A 23,274-nucleotide genomic window follows, 5' to 3' on the forward strand; every position below is an offset into this window, starting at 1 on the left:
AGGGGGAGGGGGTGGGGTTAAATCCCTTTAATCTGCATAACAACCTTTCCAGCTCCAGAAATGTTTAGCTGAAACACTGAGAAAATCTTTGAGTGCAAGTGAACACAACATCAGTTAAGTACACATTTTATATGTTGCACACAACAAGTAAAGCTGGGTGTAGGACTGATGGATACCAGCAAGAGGGGCAGATGCACAAGTGGGAATAAAGCTGGTAAAATCTGGTTAACTATAAACTATGTGGACGTGGATCACCTATTATTGTTTCACTGAAACTGTAAGAATTAGTAGAATCGTGCAGCAGAAGAAGTGGCACCACAAACCTGAAAGTGTTTATATAAATCCTGTCCTGTCCTCTGTTGCTCAATCTGCTCATGTTTGGTGGTGCTGTGTTAATGGATAATCGGTCATCAAATAAAGCAACTGCTCATAGTTCGATTCAGATGCTCACATCAGGTATTTCTGCATTTTTATGTCAGGAAACCAGAGATCATGACTGTTAAATCTGCCATGTGGATCCTGCTCTCCATCTCCATCCATGGGAGTGAGTATTCCATGTTTTACTGCTCTTTAGTACATCACTGGGGTGTTTTGGTTAGGGTTAAGATGTGTGCAGTTCCTGCTTGTCAACAACCCCTAACCTTTGTGCTCCAGTTTCTCTGCAGGAGTACGACTTTGAGTATGAAATGTTACAAGACCCTCAGCCTCTGAACTGCTCAGTCTCAGAGAGCATCAAAGGCGGGCACGTTACCTACTCACAGGTAAACCTGGTGTTTTACGCTATTAAATCAAACAGCATCAGTCCCTCAGGTTGGCTCTTCACATAATAAAGCAGTTGTAATACAACTACATGTTCTACGTATGTTAGAAAAATATCAGCATTGTAGTCACTAACCGAGATATCGGGCCATCAACAGCTGTGTCCGAATCAGATATGATGAATATACCACTGAACTCATACTGGGAGGTAAAGAAAGAGACAGAATCAAAGTCTTTCATGTGAGAGTTTCAAATTAAGATCATCTTGTTACAAAATGATGACAATTTGGTCAAATCTTAATGACTTTGTGTTGTGTATTGGCAACTTGTGCCTTTCAGGTTCCTGTAACTTAGCTCCTCCTTCCTCATGGTGACTACATCTTCGAATGTATTTTGGGAATGGTTGAGTTAATACACGTTTTCTGTGCAACTCCATGATGTCCTGACATTCTTCGGTCATAAGTGTAACGTCCAGAAAAGGGTCCATTTTGACCTATATATTGACCGACAGTGACCGGTCACCTACAGACATAAGTCCACTATTTAGGTGGATTTGCTACTTTATCTTCTAACACCCAGAAGACTCTGCAGTGCTTGTTGACAGTCCATGAGGACAAGATTGTCAAACTTATCTCAGACTGCTGGATTCCACACTCTGAATGAAAAGTGAACTTTTACAACTCATAAATTATATAATTATATGGTTGAATGAACCAGATGTTATACGAAATGTTTGAATAATCTGTGCCTAATTCAGTGAAGTTGAAATGAATATTGTCTTACAATAACCCATTTATATCTTTTAGGGTTGTCACGGTAACCGGTGTAGCGGTAAACCCCGGTAAAAAAGGTTGACAATAGTAATAACCGTCTTGTTTAAAAAAAAAAAAGTATTATCTTGGTGGGTTTACCGTGGCTGCGGTGTAGGCGCGGTGACCCTTACCAGCCACCGTATCATCTGCTGAAGTTGCCAGCGGCACATGCGCGCTTTGATGTTTACAACCAAAACTTTCTTGAAGCTTAAGCTGAAATAATGGCCAAAGGAGGAGACGGCAGCGCTCAGGAGGACATTTTTTATCCCTCAAAGAAGATAAAGTCGGAAGTACGGGCATCTTTTGGATATATGAAGAATGCCGAGGGACATTTGATAGAAGACGGCTATCCTGTTTGCAGCATGTGCAGAAAAAGTGTCTGTGAAAGGCAGCAACGCTTCAAATCTCATGACACATCTGCGTGACCATCACCCACAACTCTACAGTCAACGCCAGGCAAGCTAACGTTAGCGTTTTAGCTAAAATGCGTGATCCGAGGATTTGGGTTGAGGGAGAATGCAACGAGTCGCTATATAAAGCAGCCGCAGCGCCGCTACCTGCATATAAACCGTGTCGCGGACACCGCCATGTTGAAATGACGCTATGCATTACGGGGCTCCCAGGGGCAGATAAGAGTTGGTCTCTCTCCGAGAATAATTATGAATTTAACAACGATTACTGCCTGATGACATTTTCCCAAATCTGCAAAGCTCACTGGAAGGACACAAAACGAGGACGATATTTTCCTGATATAAGGTTTATTACTCAAGTAAGGGTAAAAAAGTATCTGATTAGAAGGCTACTTGAGTACTGAGTTTCATCTGATCTAATAATTTTTAAATGATGACATCAAACAGACAAAAAATAAGAAGTTATGGGCAAATATTGGTATTTTAAAGACTAAAGGGGAAATATATAAACAAACAACATAATTACAAAATAACACATTTTAGGCAAAATTTAGACACAAACTCAGGACAATATTTCCTGACATACAGGGTTTATCTAATTGTGTGAAAATGTAGCACGTTTAAAAAAAATACCGCGATAATACCGAAAACCGTGGTCATTTTGGTCACAATAACCGTGAGGTTAAATTTTCACACCGTGACAACCCTATATCTTATGATCAGTACTGTTTTATTTAACAAGTTACTCATTATCTACACTCATACACAATGTTCATTAGATGCAAATTAAGGTTAAGGCCGTCTCACATAATGTTTAAAGATTCTTTATCCACAGAACTAGCTTGTATCTATCTGGAAGATGTGGTTTTCTGAGGGATGTTTGGTAACGCCTACAACATGTCAATTTCTGATTTGCAGAAATCATAAACTCTAGACCAGGGGTGTAAAACTCAAACTCACAGAGGACGTTGTCGCCTTCTACTGCCCGCTGTCCCCTCTCCGACGATGCAGTCCCATGCGTGGTCCAGCGTGTAAACTCCGTCGTCCCTATTCATGGTCCCACATCCACGTCTCCTTATCTCGATTGCTTCCTTGATCCATCTTTCGGAGAGGGGACAGCGGGCAGTAGAGGGCGACAACGTCCTCTGCTGCCCACAGATAAACGGAGAAGGAAGGGACGCAGCCGTCGGCGAAACGTAGCATCAGCAGGTAACAAAACCGTTTCTGTGTTTTAAAAAAGAACGACAACATGGAATTAGAACAACACAGCAAGAACACACCTAAGCTGTTGGCCCACTGCCAGCTGACACAGCCATACGGCTCCTTACGAGCCATCCGTTTTAGATGAAACAAGCCTTCCTGCTTGATGTGACCTGGAGACATCTCTAGACTGGACTGGTCACACTGCGGTTATTCTATGAACATTGGCGCCTTGAGGTCCACCCGACTTCCTGACATTCTGGATCCGACCGGAGGTCTCTGATCAGGGTTTGTAGACACAACAGATTGCGTCTGATGTTGTTTTATTAATAACTCTCTAGTTTATAGCAGACAACAACTTATTTTATACCCAGAATTCACAATTTATTTCAGATACAAAGGTTCTGATACACATCTACCTTACACCACACCACCTACAACACACATTCCATCACCGCATATACATCACATATCATTATTCATAGAAGACGGTACAGAAGTGAACTACAGTAATCAAGGCGGGAGGTAACAAGGCTATTGACTAGAATGGCTGTAGCGTTAGACGCAAGGGAAGGGCGGAGACGATTTATGAATCAGAGGTGAAAGTATGCAGACCGAGTTATGTTATTGATGTGAGCCTGAAACGAGAGAGAGCTGTCGAGGATGACACCCAGACTCTTAACCTGACGGTTGGGGGTAACCTTGGTGTTGTCAATGGTTATGGAGAAACTGTCAATTTTGGCGATGTTGGACTTGGTACCGACCAGGAGAAGTTCAGTTTTACTATCATTAAGTTTAAGAAAGTTGGAGGTGAACTATTTTTTTAATTCTGAGAGGCAGAGGGTAAGGGTGGATGGCGGAAGGGTGGAATGGGGCTTACTAGAAATGAAGAGCTGGGTGTCATCCGCATAGCAATGGAATTGTATGCCAAATTTACGGAAAATATTGCTGAGGGGTTGGAGATAGATTATAAACAGAAGAGGACCCAGGACAGAGCCCTGGGGCACACTTGAGGTGACTGGGGATGGTTTGGAGGACAAGGATTTTAACTGAATGAACTGAGAGTGGCCAGTGAGATATGACTGGAGCCAGAGGAGGGGGTTGTGAGTGATACCAAGAGAAGAGAGTCTATTTAGGAGGATCGAATGGGAGATGGTGTCAAAGGCCACACTCAGGTCAAGGAGAAGGAGAATGGAAATGAGACCAGAATCAGTAGCAAGAAGTAAATCATTGGTTATACGAATGAGAGCAGTTTCGGTGCTGTGATGCAGAAAGAAGCCAGACTGAAAATGTTCATAGAGCTTATTACATGTGAGATTGGAATGAAGTTGCAATGCCACAGATTTCTCTAGAACCTTTTCAATGAAGGGAAGGTGTGAGATGGGACAGAGGTTATTGAAGTCATTTGGATCTGAACCAGGCTTTTTTAGTATGGCACTGATGGCTGTGGATTTAAAAGGAGAAGGAACTGTTCCAGATGATAATGAAGAATGAATAATTGCTGTAATGAAAGGGAGGAGAGACGGGAGGCATGATTTAATAAGGACTGTGGGAAGGGGGATCTAACATACAGGTGGAAGGTTTCAACTTTGAAATGAGGTCAGAGATTTCTGATGGGTGAGGTAGTTTAAAGGAGGCAAAGTGAAGGGAGGGATTAAAGAGGTCAGCAGAGGGATCAGGCAGAGGGTGAGTACCAAGGTTATGGAGGATTCTGCGGATCTTATCATTGAAGAACTGGAGGAGGGAGTTACAGGTGTCCGAGGAGTAAAAGTGGATAGGCAGTGACTCCGGTGGCTGAAAAATCCTGTTAAAGATGGAAAATAGTGTCTTATTATTAGCAGACTTAGAATTCAGTTCAAGTAAATTTTATTTATGAAGCGCCAAATCACGACAAGAGTCGTCTCAAGGCACTTCACATAATAAACATTCCAATCCAGGTCAGTTCATTAAGCCAGTAAGAAAAAAATGTTTCCTATATAAGAAACCGAGCAGATTGCATCGAGTCACTGACTAGTGTGAGTGTCTTTACAGCACTCCTCATACTAAGCAAGCATGCAGCTACAGTGGAGAGGAAAACTCCCTTTTAACAGGAAGAAACCTTCAGAGAATCCTGGCTCAGTATAAGCAGCCATCCTCCACGACTCACTGGGGATGGAGAAGACAGAGCACACACACACACACACACACACACACACACACACACACACACACACACACACACACACACACACACACACACACACACACACACACAAAACATATACAGCAAGTAGTGTTTCTATGGTTACATTGTGATTTCTTAGTAAATATTCTATTTGGTGAGAGATAAACTTTATTGTATTTATCCTAGTGAATCTATAATTAAACGGGTAAACTAGTAGTAGCACATTCAATGACAAAAAGAGTAAAAAGTTATTATCAGGAGAGGGAGAATGTTTAAGTGGTTATCAGCAGTGTGCTAGTTGATGGCCCCCTCCATGAAGCCACCACAGCTCAGCAGAACATCGTTGTAGCTTCTTCTGGGGAGAAAAACACTTAGAGAGAAAATAAAGTTAACAGCTGAAATTGCAGAAAATAATACTGTTAAAGAGCAGATTGTAGAAGAAAGTAGTAGAGTGTGAAAAGTGGTCAGTGTATCCTCCAGCAGTCTAAGCCTATAGCAGCATAACTACAGAGATAACTCAGGATAATCTATCCTATTTAGATGGAGGGATGTTGGAGGCAGGGCAAGGGAGAGCTGTCTTTACCGACTGTACACTCCACCTCCCTCTACTCCCCCACTTGTCCAGATTTAGGCTAACATCAGATTAGCTAGATCAGACCCTCCCATCCCCAGAATTTTAAAAACAGTCTGACAATAAAAACCCCTTCACAACACTCATACTCCGACACACACACACACACACACACACACACACACACACACACACACACACACACACACACACACACACACACACACACACACATGCCCCCTTTCCCATGGAAAAAAACACGATTAACTGAGATCAGATGAGCCAGACCAGCTAAGATAAGGAAACTCCATCAGGGGAGCCATCCGCCCCGACAGCAGCAGATCCACAGCAGAAGCCGAGGCACCGACACAGGGCGCCCAGGGCAGGGAAGGCAGAGACCCCCACCTCCACCCAGGCACACCTGGAAAGCACCCAGGCCGCCACAGCCGACTACCGCCACCAGGGCAGAGGGCTCCCACAGAGGAAACACTGGAAAAAGGTTACATTAAGGTTAAAATATATAATCAAAAGAGCTAAAATGAGAATTGTAACAAAAAGTTATATAGATATTAAAATAATGTTGATCATAAATCTAAGGTAAAAAACTGTTTAAAAAGCACGTATAAAGAAAAAATACATTAAATAAATGAAATAAATAGATAAATAAATAAATAACTACATTAATTAATTAATTTTAAAAGAGATAGTAATCAGTTAAAAGCTAAGCTAAAAAGATGGGTCTTGAGCCAGTTTCTAAAAACATGAACGTTCTCAGCAGCCCCGAGGTCCCCTGGCAGCTCGTTGCAGAGGCGAGGACCGTAGTACTGGAAGGACACCTCACCGTGAATATGAGTGCTGACTTTAGGTATGACAAGGAGATGGCTGCCAGAGGAGCGCAGAGACCACGAGGGTTCATACGGTAAAAGCAGTTCTGAAAGATAAGAAGGCCCAAGACCGTTAAGACACTTAAAACCCGTTAAAAGTATTTTGAAATCGATCCTGAAACATACAGGGAGTCAATGCAGCGATTCTAAAACTGGAGTAATGTGCTCCCACCTCCTGGTCTTTGTCAGGACACGTGCTGCTGAGTTTTGTAATAGTTGTAGACCTGAAATCCTCTTTTTAGGAAGACCAGAAAGCAGGGCATTGCAGTAGTCTATCCTACTGGTGATAAAAGCGTGCATCAGCGTCTCCGTATTGGCCCGAGAGAGAATGGGGCGGACTCTGGCGATGTTCTTTAGATGATAAAAACCTATTTTGGTGATATTTTTAATATGATGGATAAAAGTCAGCTCAGAGTCAAAGATGACACCCAGGTTCTTCACTTGTTCAGATGGATTAAGAGTGTAATTTTGGTAAAAGTTGATCTCTCTGGGCCTCAGGACCGATAACTAAAACTTCAGTTTTGTCCTGGTTGAGTTGGAGAAAGTTTTCTGCCATCCAGGATTCAATGTCAAAAATACAGTTAAAAAGTGCATCCATTGGCCGAGAATCATCGGGAGACACGGAGATGTACAACTGTGTATCATCAGCATAGTTGTGGAAATTCACCCCGTGTCTCCTGATGACCCCGCCAAGAGGGAGCACATAAAGGTTAAAGAGCACTGGGCCTAAAATTGAACATCAGAACTCTAGCTGCAGCATTTTGGACAAGCTGAAGACTTTTAACTACATTCTGTGGACTTCCTAAGAGTAATGGATTACAGTAATCCAGTCTTGATGTAATAAATGCATGAACTAGTTTTTCAGCATCACTCCTGGAAAGGATGCTTCTAATCTTAGCAAAATTCCGAAGGTGGAAAAAGGAAATCCTACAAACCTGTTTAACTTGGGATTTGAATGACATGTCCTGGTCAAAGACAACACCAAGGTTCCCATTTTTTATGTCTTCAAGCCAAGCCTGTTCTCTAAACAACACAAGTTTAATTTCTGTGTGAGTAATGATCATAGCGACCATCCGGAATTGGGTTAATTCACACACACAAACACTTATTTTAGACAATAAAATGAGATGTAAAAGAGTTGGGCAGTGTGAGCATGTTTGTGCTGGAAAGCGTTGTTGTTATTTACTTAATATCAAAAACACACATTTCCTCCTCAGGGAGGTCTGGAGGGCAGCGTGCTGACCTATCACTGTGGTTCTGGGATGTACCCATTCCCTGTCATCTCCAGGACCTGCAATGCTGAGGGGGAGTGGACATCCATGAGGCTAGCGAGTGGCAAACGTGTGTCCCAGGCCACGTGCAAGGGTAAACTATGACAGATGGAAACGTCTTTCATTTGCACACCTACCCTTGTCCACATCCACTTCCTGGACGTCCTTCCCTCCTCTGCTTACAGATATATTGTGTCCAGCTCAGCTTCAGCTGGACAACGGTGACTTCTGGCCTAGGAACCAGTGGTTCAGAGTCGGCATGACACAGAGCTTCTCCTGCCAGGAGGGCTTCACCCTGTATGGGTCAGAGCGAAGAAACTGCACTCAGTCTGGAGACTGGACTGGAGTCACTCCAGTCTGTGATGACCATGGTGAGGAAACCAAACAACACACAGTCTAACATCCTGTTCTAATCAAAAATGACTTTGTGTGTTTTCAAACTGCAGCTGATGATTGTAGTGACCCGGGTGTTCCACCTGGTGCCGAAAGGTCAGCGGGACGGTTTCAAAAAGGAGAGAAAGTGACTTACCGATGCCAGTCTGGTCTGACTCTGCTGGGGTCAGCTGAAAGGGTTTGCCTGGAGAACAGGGAGTGGAGTGGCTCTGCACCACGATGCCAGGGTGCATAACATTACCTCTTTCTGTCCCTAACAGGAACTAAAATAAAGCTCATAACTAACTGCATTGTTGGCTCTTATTCAAAACACAGAAAAGGTTTTATTTACCTTGCTAATATTTCGTTTGCGGCTGCAAACTTCCTCAGAGCTGATGCTGACGGTGGCGTCACTTCCCTCTCCGTTTATTTATCCATCTTTTGTATTTCACACAAAAGATAGATAAAGGAAGCCATAGAGATAAGGAGACGTGGATGTGGGACCATGAACAAAGACGATGGGGTCTACACATTGAATCGTGCATGGGACTGTGTCATTGGTGAGGGGAGAGCGGGCAGCAGAGGGCGACAACGTCCTCTGCTGCACGCGGATAAACGGAGAGGGAAGTGACGCAACCATCAGCGTCAGCTCTGAGGAAGTTTGCAGCCGCAAACAAAACTGTCAGCAAGGTAGAAAGAAACCTTTTCTGTGTTTTAAATAAAAACCAACAACGCAGTTAGAAACTCAACACAGCAAGAACATACCAAAGATGTTTAAAGCTCATAACTGTTGTAAGCATCTAAAATGTAGCTTCCTCTGATGCTACAACACAGATTTGAATTTTTTTCCAACTGTAGTCATTTTCATGCTCCTTCACAGGGTCGAATACCTTTGATTCCCCCAGTTTTGTAACTGCAGCCATGGCGGGATCCCTTGCAGGAGTGATGGATGTACTCTCTCCAGACTTCAAAAAGAAAAGTGGGTTCAAAGCAACACATGCAGTTATCTTGAGCTTTAAATGTAAAAAAAGCAAAATAGAAAAAGCCGTGTGTGTGTGTGTGTGTGTGTGTGTGTGTGTGTGTGTGTGTGTGTGTGTGTGTGTGTTAGATAGCAGTGCATCTTTTGGCCGATTCTTGCGAGTGGCTGAATTTAGTCACATGCATGTCTACATCTTACTGGACACATCAGGAAGCATCAAGGAGGCTGACTTTAATAAGTCCAGGGAAGCCACCATTGCCCTGATCAGAAAGGTTGGCACGAATGTTTCAGTCTGAAAACATTTACTTACTTTGTTTTGTTTTGTTTTCCTCTTCCAGCAAGTGTCTTCTTCTCTGTCCCTCCAGCTCGATAGCTATGACGTCCAGCTGAATTTCCACGTGTTGTCGTTTGCCAGTGAAACACAGACTATTGTAGACATTCTTGACCTGGCCACTAGTGGGAATGCTGATGAGGTCATATTGGCCCTGATGGAGTTTGACTACCAAAGTAGGACCTGACTTGTTCTTTCATTGTATTTTTCCCATCTGGAATGAGAATCCATGCAACACACTACAATTAAAACGATTCATTCTGTGAGTCGCTTCACCTGTTGATTGTTTAGGTGATTAAGGGCATTTTGTTTATTTGTCTGAAGGCCATGGGAGGAGGACAGGCACCAACCTCGACTCTGCACTGCAGAATGTCCTAAGGGCAATGAGCTTCTTAAAACAAAACAGTGATCATTCCAACGAGACCCAGAACATCATCATCATAGAGACAGATGGTAAAGCATCAACCCCAACTAACTCAAATGTTTACATCACATCAACAAAATAAATAGATACACTTCTTTTTGCTGGTGAAGGTTCTCAGTCATCCGCATCACGGTAATCCAAAGGGTTCAAATGAAGCCAGCTGGACGTCTTTGGTTTCTTGAAGATGTTTCTCATCTCGTCTGAGGAGCTTTGTTAATTCTAACTGGAATATGGGAGAGTCAAGCTTATAAGCTGTAGCTGTCTGTTGTTATTTAACGAGCAGAAACTACTCAGAGTACCCCTCCTCTCCATCCTCTTTTGAATTGTTGGCCTCTATTGAGAGGGAGTCGTTGTGTTGATTAGATGCAGGAAGGTGTGACCTAGACTAGGAACGAGATTAAAGCTACATTATTGGTACTGGAAAGGTGAAATATAAGCCCCTCCCCCTGTTTAAAGTGGGGTTTTTCCACATTTGACATAGTTAACTTCTTTTACTCCTCTCTCAAACTATCTATCTTCTCTGTCCAGAATGTGGACTTTGTCATCTTCAAAGGTGTGTCCCTTGTCCTCAAGGACGTCAGTTTGTTTTCAGAATTGCTGGGGACAATAACCATACACTTGAGTGGGGTTTAAAAATTGCTGGGGACAATAAAGTAGGCTAGCACAGAGGTCGGCAATCCGCGGCTCTGGAGCCGCATGCGGCTCTTCCATCCATCTGATGCGGCTCTCTGTGCTTGTAAAATAATGAATGGATATTTAAATAAAATGCTTTATATTTTACTGCATTAATTTTACATCTGTATGCCAATTCTAAATGTAAAGATTGTCTGCGTAAACCTGAACAGGTCCAACCCGGTCTTACTGTGAGACCGGGTTGACGCGTCACGCTTGTGCGTAATCATAGGCGCTTCTGAGCTGAAGAGGATGTGAGATTCTCGGATTCTCCTCAGACGGCTCCTGGATTTGTCGTCACATTGGAGACAGGAACAAGCGCTATTCAGCCAAAGTTTCATAATCAGGGAACATTTTCTAAGTGACAAGTCTCTCTGAGAGACAGGGTTTGGAAAACTCTCACTTCAGTGGGAGGAACCTTCCTGCATGGGCTCTGGTTCTGCGACGCACTCCAAGCCAATCTCCACATCTTCAGCTCGCTGTGCACCGTACGTACGCGCTGACAGCGAGCTGCGCTGAGCAGTGTCCAGCTCAGATGTTCAGATGGGAATCTTTTCTTGGGTGATTTAGCTACATCTGCGATGTGCGTAGAATAAAATGTCAGTTCGTCTGCATGCGTCGGGGTAATTCTTTCTATTCTTTCTCCGTCAAAATAAACGGTCAAATACGCGAACTGTCCGGTCAACACAAGCCCTGCTTTTAACTGTTCTGTTTTCTTGTGAAAATAGATCAAATTAAACTTGATTAACACCAGAGCCAGGCGCACTGCACCGTTATCTCCGTCACTGTAAATGAGGGAAAAACAAAATGATCGGATCCTTTTCTGACCTTCCCCACCTACAAAGTTTAATTACAACAATCAAACGTGACAGAGCCTGGATTTGTATTCTGAACAGTCTAAACATGTTTTAAAAAGAAACGTATGACAAAAGTGGCACCTGCTCAGTAAAACCATCAACAGGGTGAGAAATATCCAAATATTGTTGGCAGAGACGGGCTACAACTTCTGGATCCACTTGATATGAATCGTTTTATTGATTATCGTCTTATGAAAGATAACTTTGACGTACACGAGCGACCAGGCGCATTGCAAGATTTTCAAAAGTGTGGGGGATGTTGTCTGTGCCTAAAATAATTATGTTATTCATCTTGTTAGTTTAATTTCCATAATAGCGGAGCAGGTGCGAATTTTAGACGCGTCACGCACGTCTCCGTTTTAAACATGTTTAAACTGTTCAGAATACAAATCCAGGCTCTGTCTCGTTAGATTGGTGTAACTAAAGTTTGTACTGAATGAAACTTTACATTAAACCATGATGAAAAGAAAAGGATCCGATTAAATCGTTTCCCCCTCATTTACAGTCACGAAGTACAGCTTAGTACAGCGCAGTAAGCGTGGCTCTGGGGTTAATCAGGTTTAGTTGTTTCTCTTTGCAACAATCTTCACAAGAAGGCAAAACAGTTAAATGACAGGTTACAGATATTTTCCTTTGACTGTTTATTTTGATGGATAAACTCAAGGATGTTGGTTGTTTTGAAATAATTACCCTGACCACTGATGAGCTGACATTTTAATCGTTACGCACATCGCAGAGGTAACTAAATCAATCAAGAAATGATTCCCATCAGAACATCAGAGCTTTATACTGGACACTGTGTTCAGCGCGGCTCGGAGCGCATACGGTGGACAGTGGGCTGAAGATCTGTAGAGGGGTTTGCAGCGCAGTGCAGAACCACGGTGCATGCGGTAAGATTTCCTCCCACTGAAGCGGTCTGGAAACCCGGTCTCTCTGAGGGATGTGTCACTTGGAAAAATGTTCTTTTTGTGAAATTATGAAACTTTGGCTGAACAGCGCTTGTTCCCGTCTCTAATATGGAGACGCATGACGCATCCAGTCTGAGGCAGAATAGCCTCTTCAGCTCAGAAAGCACCTGTAGAGACATTTGATTACGCACAAAGTTTATGTGGAGCAGAAGCGGTTTGGCCACGGCAGGTGAAATGTTCCTAGCCTACATGAAGTGAAACTGTTTAATTGTAACATTAATATGTTACTGGACACGTTGGTCTGGTTGGTTAGACCAGTGTTTGAAGTGGAAAACACACACACACACACACACACACACACACACACACACACACACACACACACACCAAATAAAATAATGCTGATAGCATGGACTAGAAGACAGGTGATGGGTTACGTATTTAAATGATGATCAGGCTGCTGTAAAATGTAATCTCCATCCACATCCAGATAAAATTATCCTCTATTCTTTCTCTAGTTGCTCTGCTCTTGTCTGGGCTGACGTAGCTGACGGTGCGCGCGGCACGCCTAACTAGCGGCTGATGCACATTTTACGCATTTGGTGAGGTGGGCTGGATGCTTTGCTTTTACTGGAAGATGGTCCACTTAACGCACGGGTGTAGACTACATATTAATGACAAATGAATGAAAATTAAATTGTGAGTTTTTACTTCATATTTTAGAAATAAAAATGACGGGGGAACACATTTATGACGTCTTTTTAAACTAAAATTTCTAGCGCGACCTGCCTGCTTCACTTAAGTCACTGCTTATTAAGGTCCGTCCAGAATGACCGTGGCCCACCCAAAAATGAAAAACTGGCGCCGCGCCTGTTATAAACCTCTGCAAATTATTGTTCTTCACTTTATCAAACTCAGACTTTGTACAGCTAATGTCAAGATGTAAAATTATGAATTCAGTCGAGCTCTTCCGTCCCTCCCTCTTCTGCTCTCCTGGAAACCCGACATCGGCTGTCAGAAGCAGGAGGTGAAGAAGGAGATGAGGCAGTGCGTTTTTACAATGACCATTTCGTATGATTGTATATTGGATATTTTCATATTTTATCAGGACCAGTGAATGTTTTATTGTGTGGATATGCATGTTGTGTTTACTTGTCCAAGGCAATTCAATTTCCCCCTTGGGGATTAATAAAGACAACCTTGAACATTGAAACAGAGTGAGTGCAACATAAAGAAACCAGACTGGTGTGGAGGTGAGCAAAACAGCTGGAAAAGCGTGGGTGTTGAATCCCCCACGGGTGCGACGCCCATGCGAGTGACCGGTACCGGCTGCTGTCACCTGTTGTGAGCAGCTTTCTGCTGTCTGAGGGTAGGCCCCGCCCACAACGCCGCGGCTGCTGCGGTGTTTTCTTTACTGTGGGAAATGGGTAATAATGGCTCTTTGATGGGAACAGGTTGCCGACCCCTGGTATAAGATCTGAGCTGGTAAAACAAAAATCCTCATCAGCAGGCTTTTTTGAAAGTGGGGGGGGGACACAGATGCCAATCACAAATTTTGCCGGGGACATGTCCCCGACGTCCCCAGTTAAAATGACACCTATGCTTGTCCTTCAGGTGTAGGTGGACTGCAGAGTCCTGACCTGAAGAGGTGGCTCTTATGTGTTGTGCCATGCTCTTGTGTAATTGTTGTTTAGTTTCCTCGATGTGAAGATCTGGACAGTTCTCACTACACTGGACTGCATAAAGGATGCCACTGAGCTTCTGTTTGGGTGTTTTGTCTGAGGGTGTTATTGGGTTTAGCCATCTGGTGGCAGGCATTGCAGATTTGCAACGTTAAAACCTGTTTGCTGGAGTTTTTGACAATTAAAATTGCACCCACATTTTCTAAGTTAAAACACTTTTCTTTTAACAACGGTAGTTTCAGCATCTTTACTGTTCCCCTGCTTCAGCCCCCCCCCCCCCCCCCCCGCGCAGTGGCCGCATACTCACTGATGCGCCTGCAGCCTCTCAGAGTTCCTGCTGATCTAAACATTGAAATAATTATTTCATTTTCTGTTCCTCACTTCTGATTACCTTCAATGGTGTTTGTTTGTTGCAACCACCAGGTACAAAAACTAACTTGTTTTTATTTGACTATTTTTCTGTCCTGCCTGTTTATTATCTTCCTGCATCTTCTCCCAATCCTAAAGAAAAACTGCTACCTGCCTTCATATATATTCACCTCAAGAGTTTCCTTTGAACTGCAGTTCTAAAAGATCTACCGACCGCAAAAACAGCGGAGGTCGTGCCAGCCGCATCAGTGCGGTGAGTCACCGGAGGACAAAACAGGTGATGCGCTCTGCTCCACAGCAGCAAAATGCATCAGGCACAAATAAAAGACAGAAAACATCAAAGGAAATTAGCCGACATGAACGATCGCATGTTAAATTAGTTTTTGAGGTGGCGACACCTAATTTGATAATGTTACTGTGGCCGTGCTCAGGACGCAGATGTCTGGAGCGCGTCAGCGATCAGAGCTTTGCATGCACAAGCTGGTTAAGGTTAGGATGGGGGTGAGGGGAAGGTTAAATTGCAAGAGGGTAAACGTCACAATTCGGTTAAATGTCTGTTTTACGGCGGGCGTCAGATACCGACGCTCTGACACAGGGTTAAGCGCAGGGGCTCGTCACCTGCTGTCTTTTCCGAGGACTGCATCTTGTCGGTCATTATCACGTGACAGCGACTAGTCTATGAAAGTCATAAAAAGTCACTACAGAGCAGTGAAGTCAACTAGTCGACTAGCTGATACAACCCCTAGCGCAGAGCTCTGATTGTTAATGCGCTCCAGACAGATGCATCCTGAGCACGGCTGCAGAATAATTCTCAAAGTGTTGCCACCTCAAAAACAAATTTAACACTCGATCGTTCATGTTGGCTCATATCCTTTCATGCTTTCTGTCTTTTATTTGTGCCTGATGCGTTTCGCTGCTGTGGAGCGGAGCGCATCACCTGTTTTGTCCTCCGGGGATTTCACCTCACCGGTGCGGCCGGCGCTCACTCCTGCTATTTTTGTGGTCAGTAGATCATTTTTAACTTGAGTTCAAAGGAAACTCATGAGGTGAATATATATGAAGCCAGGTAGCAGTTTTTCTTTAGGATTGAGAGGAGATGCAGGAAGATGATAAACAGGCAGGACAGAAAAATAGTCAAATAAAAAACAAACTCGTTTTTGTATCTGGTGGTTGCAACAAACAAACACCACTGAAAATAATCAGAACTGAGGAACAGAAAATGAAATGATTCTTTCAATGTTTAGATGAGCAGGAACTCTGAAAGGCTGCAAGCGCATCAGTGAGTTTGCGGCCGCTGCCCTGGGGGAGAGGGCTGAAGCAGGGGGAGGGGGCTGAAGCAGGGGGAGGGGGCTGAAGCAGCTGGGGAACAGTAAAGATGCAGAAACTATCGTTGTTAAAAGAAATGTGTGTTAACTTAGAAAATGTGAGCGCAATTTTAATTACTTGTCAACTTGTTTCTCCAACGTTAAGACTGCTGCCCCCCGCCCAAAAGACTGCTGCTCACATGGGCCCCCTTGTGGCTGTGGGCCCCTGGGCTTGTGCCCAGTTTGCCCGTATTGTAATCCGGCCTTGAAAAGAGTTTGTCATGTTGCAGGAAGTGTAAGTAGGAAGCAAAGGAGAGTGGCGTATAGCGACGAAGAAGGAGATACAGAAGAAAGGAAAGATATTACAGTCATATTGAGATTTAGAGAGGGAAATGGGGTTCAAGCTTTGAATCCAGTAAGGTTGACAACGATATTGAAGAATCAAGAAGGGGACATCAAGCTTGCTAAAGTATTGAGAGATGGAGACTTGCTAATACTGTGTAAAAGTAAAGAGCAGAGTGAGAAAGCCTGCAAACTGAAGGAAGTGGGAAAATGTAAGGTAATTAGTTCAAGTAGGGCGGGAATGGGATCCCATTCTCTCTCGAGAGGGGAGTAAAAGGGGTGATTTGGGGGATACCACTTGAAATGTCAGCAGACGAAATCAAAGCCAATGTAAAAGGTGCTAAGATAAAGGAGGCGAAACGGCTCACAGTGAGTGCGTTTACATGCAGCCAGTAACCCTTTTAAAACCCGAATATTCACAATAACCCGGTTCCGCAGGTCCATGTAAACACCACCAAAAACCCGGATATGCTCATAACCGGGTTACTACACCTGGGGTAACCCTTTTCTAACCCGAATGTTTGGTCGAGTAAACGCATATCGGGATATCCCCATTAAAGGGTGTGTTCTGCGCATGCTCTGTTCGCAAGGAATCTTGGTCTTTTGAGTAGCAAGACGTCTTGTATGCGCCAGAAGACCGGAAGTAAACAACAAGTTGGGAGCAATATGGCGAGTTGCGGCACAGCACCACACTTTTGGAGTGACGAGGAAACTAAAGCGCAAACAAACGCGGTCGCTATCTCTTCCGAACTGGGAAACACGTTGTTGTTTTCACGGATGCCGGAACAAGAAGAACCGGAAATGACGCGTATTGCATCTGGACGTAGTCCAGACGTCCTGACCATAGGCTTCATTTTAACCGGGGACGCCGGGGACAAATGTGTTCCCCCGTCATTTTTATTTCTAAAATATGAAGTAAAAACTCACAATTTAATTTTCATTCATTTGTCATTAATATTTAGTCTACACCCGTGCGTTAAGTGGACCATCTTCCAGTAAAAGCAAAGCATCCAGTCCACCTCTCCAAATGCGTAAAATGTGCATCAGCCGCTAGTTAGGCGCGCCGCGCGCACCGTCAGCTACGTCAGCCCAGACAAGAGCAGAGCAAATAGAGAAAGAATAGAGGATAATTGTGTCTGGATGTGGATGGAGATTAAATTTTACAGCAGCCTGATCATCATTTAAATACGTAAACCATCACCTGTCTTCTAGTCCACGCTGTCAGCATTATTTTAATTGGTGTGTGTGTGTGTGTGTGTGTGTGTGTGTGTGTGTGTGTGTGTGTGTGTGTGTGTGTGTGTGTGTGTGTGTGTGTTTTTCCACTTCAAACACTGGTCTAACCAACCAGACCAACGTGTCCAGTAACATATTAATGTTACAATTAAACAGTTTCACTTCATGTAGGCTAGGAACATTTCACCTGCCGTGGCCCGACCACTTCTGCTCCACATAAACTTTGTGCGTAATCAAATGTCTCTACAGGTTCTTTCTGCGCTGAAGAGGCGATTCTGCCTCAGACTGGATGTGTCATGCGTCTCCATATTAGAGACGGGAACAAGCGCTGTTCAGCCAAAGTTTCATAATTTCATAAAAAGAACATTTTTCCAAGTGACACATTCCTCAGAGAGACCAGGTTTCCAGACCGCTTCAGTGGGAGGAAATCTTACCGCATGCACCGTCGTGCACTGCGCTGCGAACCCCTCTACAGATCTTCAGCCCACTGTCCACCGTGAGCGCTCCGAGCCGCGCTGAACACAGTGTTCAGTATAAAGCTCTGATGTTCTGATGGGAATCAAGTTACCTCCGCGATGTGCGTAACGATTAAAATGTCAGCTCATCCATGCGCATCAGTGTGCGTCGGGGTAATTCTTTCAAAACAACCAACATCCTTGAGTTTATCCGTCAATATGTGGCAAGGTGGAGAAACGAGGGCCCGGGCGGGATTCGATCCCAAGACTCCCAGGTGAGAGTCATACGCTCTAACCAGTCAGCCAAAGGGACATCCCCTTGGCCAAGTAGCCAGGGCGCATGATCTATCGGGACACTGTGACAGGACACTCACACTGCCACACCTGATTATGAAACTTTGGCTGAATAGTGCTTGTTCCTGTCTCCAATGTGGCGATGCATCCAGGAACCTGTCTGAGGAGAATCCCAGAATCTGACATCCTCCAGCTCAGGAAGCGCCTATGATTACGTACAAGCGTGACGCGTCAACCCGGTCTCACAGTAAGACCGGGTTGGAACTGTTCAGGTTCACGCAGACAATCTTTACATTTAGAATTAGCTTACAGATGTAAAATTAATGCAATAAAATATAAAGCTTTTTATTTAAATATCCATTCATTATTTTACAAGCACAGAGAGCCGCATCAGATGGATGGAAGAGCCGCATGCGGCTCCAGAGCCGCCGACCCCTGTGCTAGCCTACTTTATTGTCCCCAGCAATTTTTAAACCCCACTCAAGTGTATGGTTATCGTCTCTGGCAAGGCTGTAATAATCTGGCATCTGTTGACTGGATGGCTGGTTCTTTTATAGCAGGGGAAGCAGGTGTACGGGATGAGGCTGATTACAGGAGCAGGTGGAATGAATGGAGCTGATTGAAGCTGACAGAGGTTGCTGGGGAAAACAGGGCTTGGCAGGAGCTTGGTGAGAGGACAAGGTGAGCTGACTGAGGAGGAAATGATAAGGCAGATGAGGGTAAAGGATGGGAGACACTTATGTTGATAAAGAAATTGTGCAAATTTGCCGTCTCTTTTTCAAAAAATATTAAGTTTGGCCCGCGACTTCGTCCCAGAGTTTCATTTCGGCCCCGTGTGAGTTTGAGTTTTACACCCCTGGTCTATAGTTTATGATTTCTGCAAATCAGAAATTGACATGTTGTAGGCGTTACCAAACATCCCTCAGAAAACCACATCTTCCAGATAGATACAAGCTAGTTCTGTGGATAAAGAATCTTTAAACATTATGTGAGACGGCCTTAACCTTAATTTGCATCTAATGAACATTGTGTATGAGTGTAGATAATGAGTAACTTGTTAAATAAAACAGTACTGATCATAAGATATAGGGTTGTCACGGTGTGAAAATTTAACCTCACGGTTATTGTGACCAAAATGACCACGTTTTTCGGTATTATCGCGGAATTTTTTTTAAATGTGCTACATTTTCACACAATTAGATAAACCCTGTATGTCAGGAAATATTGTCCTGAGTTTGTGTCTAAATTTTGCCTAAAATGTGTTATTTTGTAATTATGTTGTTTGTTTATATATTTCCCCTTTAGTCTTTAAAATACCAATATTTGCCCATAACTTCTTATTTTTTGTCTGTTTGATGTCATCATTTAAAAAATATTAGATCAGATGATACTCAGTACTCAAGTAGCCTTCTAATCAGATACTTTTTTACCCTTACTTGAGTATCAAACCCTAAATCAGGAAAATATTGTCCTCGGTTTGTGTCCTTCCAGTGAGCTTTGCAGATGTGGGAAAATGTCATCAGGCAGTAATCATTGTTAAATTCATAATTATTCTCGGAGAGAGACCAACTCTTATCTGCCCCTGGGAGCCCCGTAATGCATAGCGTCATTTCAATATGGGGGTGTCCGCCACACGGTTTATATGTAGGTAGCGACGCTGCGGCTGCTTTATATAGCAACTTGTTGCATTCTCCCTCAACCCAAATCCTCGGATCACGCATTTTAGCTAAAGCGCGAACGTTAGCTTGCCTTGCGTTGACTGTAGAGTTGTGGGTGATGGTCACGCAGATGTGTCATGAGATTTGAAGCGTTGCTGCCTTTCACAGACACTTTTTCTGCATGTGCTGCAAACAGGATAGCCGTCTTCTATCAGCTGTCCCTTGGCATTCTTCAAATATCCAAAAGATGCCCGTACTTCCCTTTTCGTCTTCTTTGAGGGATAATAAATGTCCTGAGTGCTGCTGTCTCCTCCTTTGGCCATTATTTCAGCTTTAGCTTCAAGAAAGTGTTGGTTGTAAACAACAAAGTGCGCATGTGCCGCCGGCAACTTCAGCAGATGATACAGTGACTGGTAAGGGTCACCGCGCCTACACCGCAGCCACGGTAATCCACCGAGATATATTTTTTTAAATAGACGGTTATTATTATTGTGAACTTATTTACCGGGGTTTACCGCTACACCGGTTACCGTGACAACCCTAGTTTGGACATACGGCGGCAGTATGTAGAGGGAAAGTAAGATGTCCTAGATGCGGGCAGGATCATGAGTATGAAAGATGTGACAGAAAGATGCACCTGAAGTCTTGTAATTGTGGTGGAGAGCACAGTGTGACATATGCAGGATGCCAGATAATGAAACGGGAAATGCAAATACAGCAAGTGAGAGTTAAAAACAAGACATCATATGCTGAAGCAGTAAAAATGGTAAATCAAAGAACGGAGGACAGAAATGGAGGACTGAGTGTAGTCTCTAACAATAGGGTGGTTGGAGAAGAGGAAGGGAAAGTATTGGTAGATCTAAAGAAACTTGTTACATTCATAGCTGGTGTGATAAATGCAACAATGGAGGCCAAATTAAAGACAGACAGAATTCAAATCATTGTAAAAGTGGCCATGACTCCCTCCAAGCAACACATCCTTTTCAACCCAGTGTCTTACAAATGGAAAAATAAATAAAGTAAGAAATAAACAGCAACAACAGTTACAGCGGCTGTAAATCATCTACTTATCAATGATCTAACATGGGAGAGGTGAGAAGCACTCTGTAGCGATAAATATAGATTTATATCTATATTTAAAATGTGGTGTAGATTTAGCTTGTTTACAATCTTGTCTTAATTAATCGGGGCACCACCAGTTTCCAAAACTGGACCCTTGGATTTCATATCTATATCTTCGCAATGTAATCAGTCTCAGAGTTAATACCAAAAATTAATCTAAAGGATGAATTCTTGACAGAATGCACTGATTATTCCCGAGAATAATCAGCTTATCGTTTCATGCATGGAATTAAGACAACTGTTAACCCAGAGCTTTATGGCAGTGATATGGAATAACTGATTTGTAATTAAGTGGAAATTTGGTGACACATAGAATTATAGTAACTATTAGGAATAATTTCTGAAAGGAGAACCAAGGGTGTGTGTGTGTGTGTGTGTGTGTGTGTGTGTGTGTGTGTGTGTGTGTGTGTGTGTGTGTGTGTGTGTGTTTGTGTGTCTCGTTAGGGCAGAAGAAGGAAGGGGATCTTGAAGGCTAACGTGAATCTGGGATTGAAATAAAAACACGACATAAAGAAATGTAATAATCTGAATTTACAAATCTGCTTATAGCAGAAACCCAGCCAGATAGAAATGCTCACAGACCTGCTTTCCGTCGCCGGAAGGGTGGCCAGTGGCTCCAACAGCCTTGGGTTCCTGACTCGTGGCCTTTTTGGATTAAATGGTGCTGACTCCCTGGTCGGTCAACGTCGATCGTGGAAAGGGGAGGATGTGGTAATCTTCGATCGTGGCTTGACATTTTGGTTCCTCCAGCTACACAAAACGTGGAATTCAGATCGCGAGTCCCAATTAGCCAAAACGAGATCGAATCAGAGAAACTGTTCCGAATTGGGTTTCACTCTTAATGTGAGAACTCGGCCGAAAGCAGACTTCCGGTTTCACGTAGAAAGTCAAAACAAACAAACGGGGTTGCTTCTGATTTTTACTGTAACTTTTGAGAGCTAATGGCTAAACAAATTCATGAGTGTCGGGTTATCTATTGCTGGGCCCAGATGGAAAAGCCCAGCAGAGGTTCGCTTAAGGCATCTTTCTTCTTTGTTCTGCCACACGAGGTCTAAACTTATGGTTTTATAAACTTTCTTTTTGTCACACCCACATGCATTTCATTCCTTAACCACTTGATGGCACTGTGGCTCTTTCAAATAAACTCTACCTTCTCAAAGATGGAAAGTCCATGATCACAATTTAACACAGTTACTCATATAAAGCCTCAAAAAGTATTACTTTAGCATCAAAGTATTACTTTAAATGGGAAAGAATAAAATTCTTGTATTAAAACTAAATAGTTTTACCGTTAGCATGAACTTTAATTGGAGTAACACAAATTGACAGAGGTTTAACATAAAAGAGAACACAAAACAAGCAGTTAGGTTTGTAACTGATAAGATTTTAAACTTAAAGCACCTTGATTTCTAATGGTATTTAAAATCCATTAAAGGCTCAAACCGGTTCAATAGGTCTTTTCCTATCAGAAGAGGAATGGACTCCAAGTTTGAGATGTAAATTAGATGAATCGTCATCATAGGACCCAAAGACAATTGGATCAAAGACACTGAGGACAAAATGGTGTTCTGGGAGGAGTATGATCTCACTTCCAAGGAACATGGTTGGAGCTTTAATTCCTTGCCAGCTCGGTGGGCTTCCGAACGCAAGGTTTTGAAAAGTGAGAAGAACAAGATGGTAATATCTGAAGCAGTGCCCATAACGCTTCATGCGTTAACACATTCTCGAGGGTTAAAGGCACGTAGAGTTTCTTGGTCCCCCCTTTCTCTGTGAGGTTGCAGAGAAACTTTGGAACAGGTAGCTCAACATGACTCATTTCCTTCACTTTCTCAGATTCTCGGTGATCCAACTCCAGCTGCAACGCCAGGGTGGCGTTGTTGATATCTTCATCTGAGGGGTGTGTAATAGGAGGTGGAGACACTGAAATCGCATTCACTTCTTTTGGACTGGAAGTCCTCTCCTCAACCAGCTGCATGGGAAGAGTCATTTCCTCAACCATCAAAGTGGGAGGAGTCACTGCGGTTGAGGCTGCATCTTTTCTTTGAGGGGCCGGAGCTTCCTGCAAGATTGGATCAGGTGCATGGGTTGAAACAGAAAGCATATCCACCTTCTTTTTGTCTTTCCTTTTAATCGCGTCAAGAATCCTCTGGATGATTTCTAAGTCACCTGACTTTCTGTGGCTGTCTCCCAGTTTAGGTCCT

General features: G+C 43.4%; 1 protein-coding gene across 1 annotated transcript in view; it reads left to right on the forward strand.

The window, feature by feature from the left end:
• The first annotated feature begins 213 nt into the window (after window positions 1–213).
• Window positions 214–23,274, forward strand: part of si:ch1073-280e3.1 (complement factor B) — a 77,949-nt gene continuing 54,888 nt past the window's right edge. The window contains exons 1-9 of the mRNA XM_015976867.3: window positions 214–544; window positions 655–761; window positions 8,018–8,165; window positions 8,257–8,442; window positions 8,518–8,691; window positions 9,324–9,422; window positions 9,552–9,694; window positions 9,788–9,929; window positions 10,078–10,206. Coding sequence (XP_015832353.3) covers window positions 493–544; window positions 655–761; window positions 8,018–8,165; window positions 8,257–8,442; window positions 8,518–8,691; window positions 9,324–9,422; window positions 9,552–9,694; window positions 9,788–9,929; window positions 10,078–10,206 — 1,180 coding nt within the window. The 5' untranslated portion in view covers window positions 214–492. The remainder of the gene's footprint in view (window positions 545–654; window positions 762–8,017; window positions 8,166–8,256; window positions 8,443–8,517; window positions 8,692–9,323; window positions 9,423–9,551; window positions 9,695–9,787; window positions 9,930–10,077; window positions 10,207–23,274) is intronic.

The sequence above is a fragment of the Nothobranchius furzeri genome, chromosome 13, assembly GCF_043380555.1.
Source record: "Nothobranchius furzeri strain GRZ-AD chromosome 13, NfurGRZ-RIMD1, whole genome shotgun sequence".
NCBI classification, from domain to species: Eukaryota; Metazoa; Chordata; class Actinopteri; order Cyprinodontiformes; family Nothobranchiidae; genus Nothobranchius; species Nothobranchius furzeri.